The following is a 3,401-nucleotide window of genomic DNA, read 5'->3' as shown; positions in this document are numbered from 1 at the left end:
GCTTCCGCCCAAAACGGCACCGAACGGTATCGCGGATATCCGCCGTACCGGTGTTCCGTGCCGGCGAGCCGATGCACGATTTATGACCTGCTCGCCCCGGTGAGCAATGGCCACCGTGTGCCGGTGCATTTCCGGGCACATGCACCACAACCGTGGCCCACAATGGTTGCCCGAAGTTGCTGATAATAGACGCGAGAGGCCTTCAACCCGACGACGGTGCAGAAGGAGAATGGGACAAGATTAATCATCCTGCCGTTCGCGGGCTACGACGCGGTGATACGGTTCGATCGAATGTCGGATTCGAACCGTCGGGCGCTTAGACAAACTTTTCTTTATTGCTTTTAATTGAACTCAATTAGACTTAAACTTTGCTCGTTCGATCAACCGGCACCGACGAGACCAGTTCACGTTGTTCATTGCTTTATGGCGCGTACGAGAAGAGCTGCGAATTAAAGCGACGAGTTATTTGCGACCTAGACTAGAGCTAGAGTCATCCATTTGGCCTCATCAATTGCATTCTACGAGTGCAGGGAAATTCCAAACCAATTTTAAAGCTAACCCTTTAGCAAATTGCTTGAAATAATTCGAAGTGCTATTCACATCGTTCGCCGCTTCATCTAGTTCTGTTTTGTACTCTCCTGCTTGGAGCCAGGAATCCCAACAAAACTCAACACCGCGCTGCTACTATACTCAAATTTTATTCTACGCTGATCATAAAAAGCGCACGTTTCACGTAGGAATGTTTGCCTAGAGAGCAATCTAGCCCGGCCATCGGGTGCGCCTCCATTGCGGCCAACCCCTCCAACACACTCACGGGCTGCACGGGAGCGAGCGACGTGATTTTTAAAGTTTCGATACCGCGCTCGCCTTCGACGGGTTTGAGTTCACTTGTTGACGTCGCGGGCGCCTCCGGACGCACCGAAGGGATGATGACACGCGCGATGATGGCGATGAGAGAAGGACGAGCGACGGTTCACTCGAACGCGGCCGCCACCGTCCCTAGGAAGGCGCCGAACGCTTCCTCCAGCGTTTTCGTTCGATGCTGCTCGAGCGCCTTCAGGCAGTAGCGCATAATCACGCCTCCGACGGCCTGGTGGTGCAACAGGACACAGTGAGGGGAAGAAAAAAGAAAAAGAAAAACGTGATCAGAAGGAGTCACACCGTGATGGTGGTGCTTTCGCGTGTGGCGGGTCAACCTACACCAACGTCCGACTTGGTAACGTTACGTCTCCGGTGGTTTCGGGCCAGCTTCACCAGGCTGCACTTGAGCAGGTTGGGATCGTTGAGGCCGTAATCGATGAGTGTGCCGATAAAGTTCATCACGTTCAGTGCATGCGCGTGGAGGGATCGATTTTCCGCGAGGTCGCCCGTACCGCCGGAGGAAAAATCAAAGTAGTCCAGATACTGTGGGTACTCCTCGAAAAAGCTGTCAAACCGCACACGCGAGAAGAGAGTGTGTGAGTGTGTGTGAGAGAGAAAGAGAGAGAGAGAGAATGATAATAAGAAAAATGCGTTAAATAGGAAGCACAGAACCACACGCTTGAGCGCTTGGGAGGATGCTTACATCACGAAAATGTTACGCCCGTGTGTCACCAGATCCTTCTTGACGATGCTCCACGCCGCCGTTAGGGCCACCTTCTGCGATTTCGTAAGACCGGTCTCATCCGGTGTGTGGTAATTGGTTTGCTCCTCCTCATCCGATCCGGTTAACGACGAAGGTCCGGACATGTTTGATCTAGTTTGCTGTCTTCCGGTGGGTGTCCTTGTTGCGCAGCCGGCCGAATCCTTCTCACAGGCGAGGGCTGGTTCGTTGCTTGGCGTCCTGAGGCGTGTCGTGTGGGGGTGTGTCACTGGAGACGATTTACTCGCGGGTGCACTCGATCCAGAAAAAGAAAACAACTGCTTCCGACTCCGTGCGTCAATCGTCCCGCCTTACCGCGGCTATCACTGCACCACTTCCACGAACACTAGTGCGGTTTTTTGAAGGATGAAGGACGTTCCGCGGGTGGGAGGTTTTTCCGCTTGTTTAGCCACCAAAACACGCTCACCGTGGGGGTTGCTCTGAAAGGAAGGGAAGGCGAAGGATATGCTGCTACTACCTTCCTGCTTTTCGCCTGTCAAAACTATCAAAACACAGTTCAAACACACGCGCGACCGAACGCGGCTCCAGAACGCACACACACACCCATTTGGGAGGGGGGAGGGAGAAGCCCTATCCGCGAAAGGAAGCGCGTGTACGCGAGTACTCGAGAAAGCGCCAACCAAGCAGGCTTGTGCGCTAACGAGTCCAAACTGCACACACCTGTCAGCTGTCAGATGGGAAAATCAAAACATAAGCCCTCCTAACTCGCCAAAAACTTGTTGCTTTCTGGGATGAAGTCGCTTTTCGCGCTCGTTTTCTTGCTTGCTTGTACCACCCAAACTACCCGCTCCGTGAGGCGTCTCCACGTATTCGCGTGCTCTCTCTCTCTCTCTCTCGCTCGCAAACGTCCCGTTACACTCTCTCGGTGGTGGGAAAACTGACGTTCTCGCTCGCCCTTCGCGGGCCCTATCTCGCAGACCGTACACTAAGCTCGCGGACGCGCGCTCACACACCCACAAAGCACACTACCCGTCTACTCGCACACACACACACACCGCGGCGAATGGTGCAAATTTTCGCGAAACTCTCCCGCACGAGTGAGGGGGTTTCTTTTTCTTTTTGCTTGCTCGATGGAAGAAGAGCTTACCGCTGCGAACGATGCTGGGACGTGAAAGAAATATACTAAAGCACACAAAACCACGGCTGACAGTGTACCGTTGCACACGCACAGCCTACTACTATTCCCGGCGCTGCTGTCAAAGCTGCAACATGTCACAACGCGGAAACGCCAAACACGCACGACAGCTCGCAACAGCGCACACACCTGTCTACTGCCAGCGTAGCGGAGCTGCAGAAACGCACGCGCTTTTCCTTTACGGCTCGAGCAACCGACAAAAATCTCACCCGTTGAACTCGAGCGTGACATCGGCACGGCCAGACCAGGGATCATCACCTCGCTCAGGGCGCAAAAACCATCGACACCACCAACACACCGGCCGGACGCGTGGCCCACTGCCACTAAACCAACGACGTTACGGCGTGGTTTCCCGCGAGCGGCGGACGTGGCCGCGTTCGTTCATGTGTGTGCGCGCGCGTTGGGCCCGAAATTGATTCAATTTAAAGTATTTATGCTCTCGCGCTCTTTATGTGCTCGCAGCATCGGCTGGTTTGCTTGCTCAGTTCCCCGGTGCACATAAAACATCGAATAAAAAGAGAAATTGCCTTCACGCGCTTGGTGAGGAGAAAAGCAACACAACCCCCACTTCTAAAGGGACTGTTGCTGCTCTCGCACACACCGGCGCAACCCAGGGGTTGCTTT

At 54.1% G+C, this 3,401-nt stretch overlaps 1 protein-coding gene across 2 annotated transcripts; it reads right to left on the bottom strand.

Moving 5' to 3' along the window:
- Positions 1–700: 700 nt before the first annotated feature.
- On the bottom strand, positions 701–2,821 carry LOC128730905 (hemoglobin-3). 2 transcript variants are annotated; one of them, XM_053823995.1, is made up of 4 exons: positions 2,730–2,821; positions 1,565–2,061; positions 1,201–1,426; positions 701–1,090 (listed from the first exon to the last, which is right to left on the bottom strand). In XM_053823995.1, exons 2-4 carry the CDS (start codon positions 1,726–1,728, stop codon positions 974–976), a joined length of 507 nt encoding a protein of 168 aa, XP_053679970.1. In that variant the 5' UTR covers positions 1,729–2,061; positions 2,730–2,821; the 3' UTR covers positions 701–973. The 2 variants fall into 2 exon arrangements, with proteins under 2 accessions (XP_053679970.1, XP_053679969.1); XM_053823994.1 differs by lacking the exon at positions 2,730–2,821 and having other exon boundaries at positions 1,565–2,339.
- Between the last annotated feature and the right edge of the window lie 580 nt (positions 2,822–3,401).

The sequence above is a fragment of the Anopheles nili genome, chromosome 2, assembly GCF_943737925.1.
Source record: "Anopheles nili chromosome 2, idAnoNiliSN_F5_01, whole genome shotgun sequence".
Lineage (NCBI taxonomy): Eukaryota > Metazoa > Arthropoda > Insecta > Diptera > Culicidae > Anopheles > Anopheles nili.
This window is presented reverse-complemented; position numbering and strand designations above follow the sequence as displayed.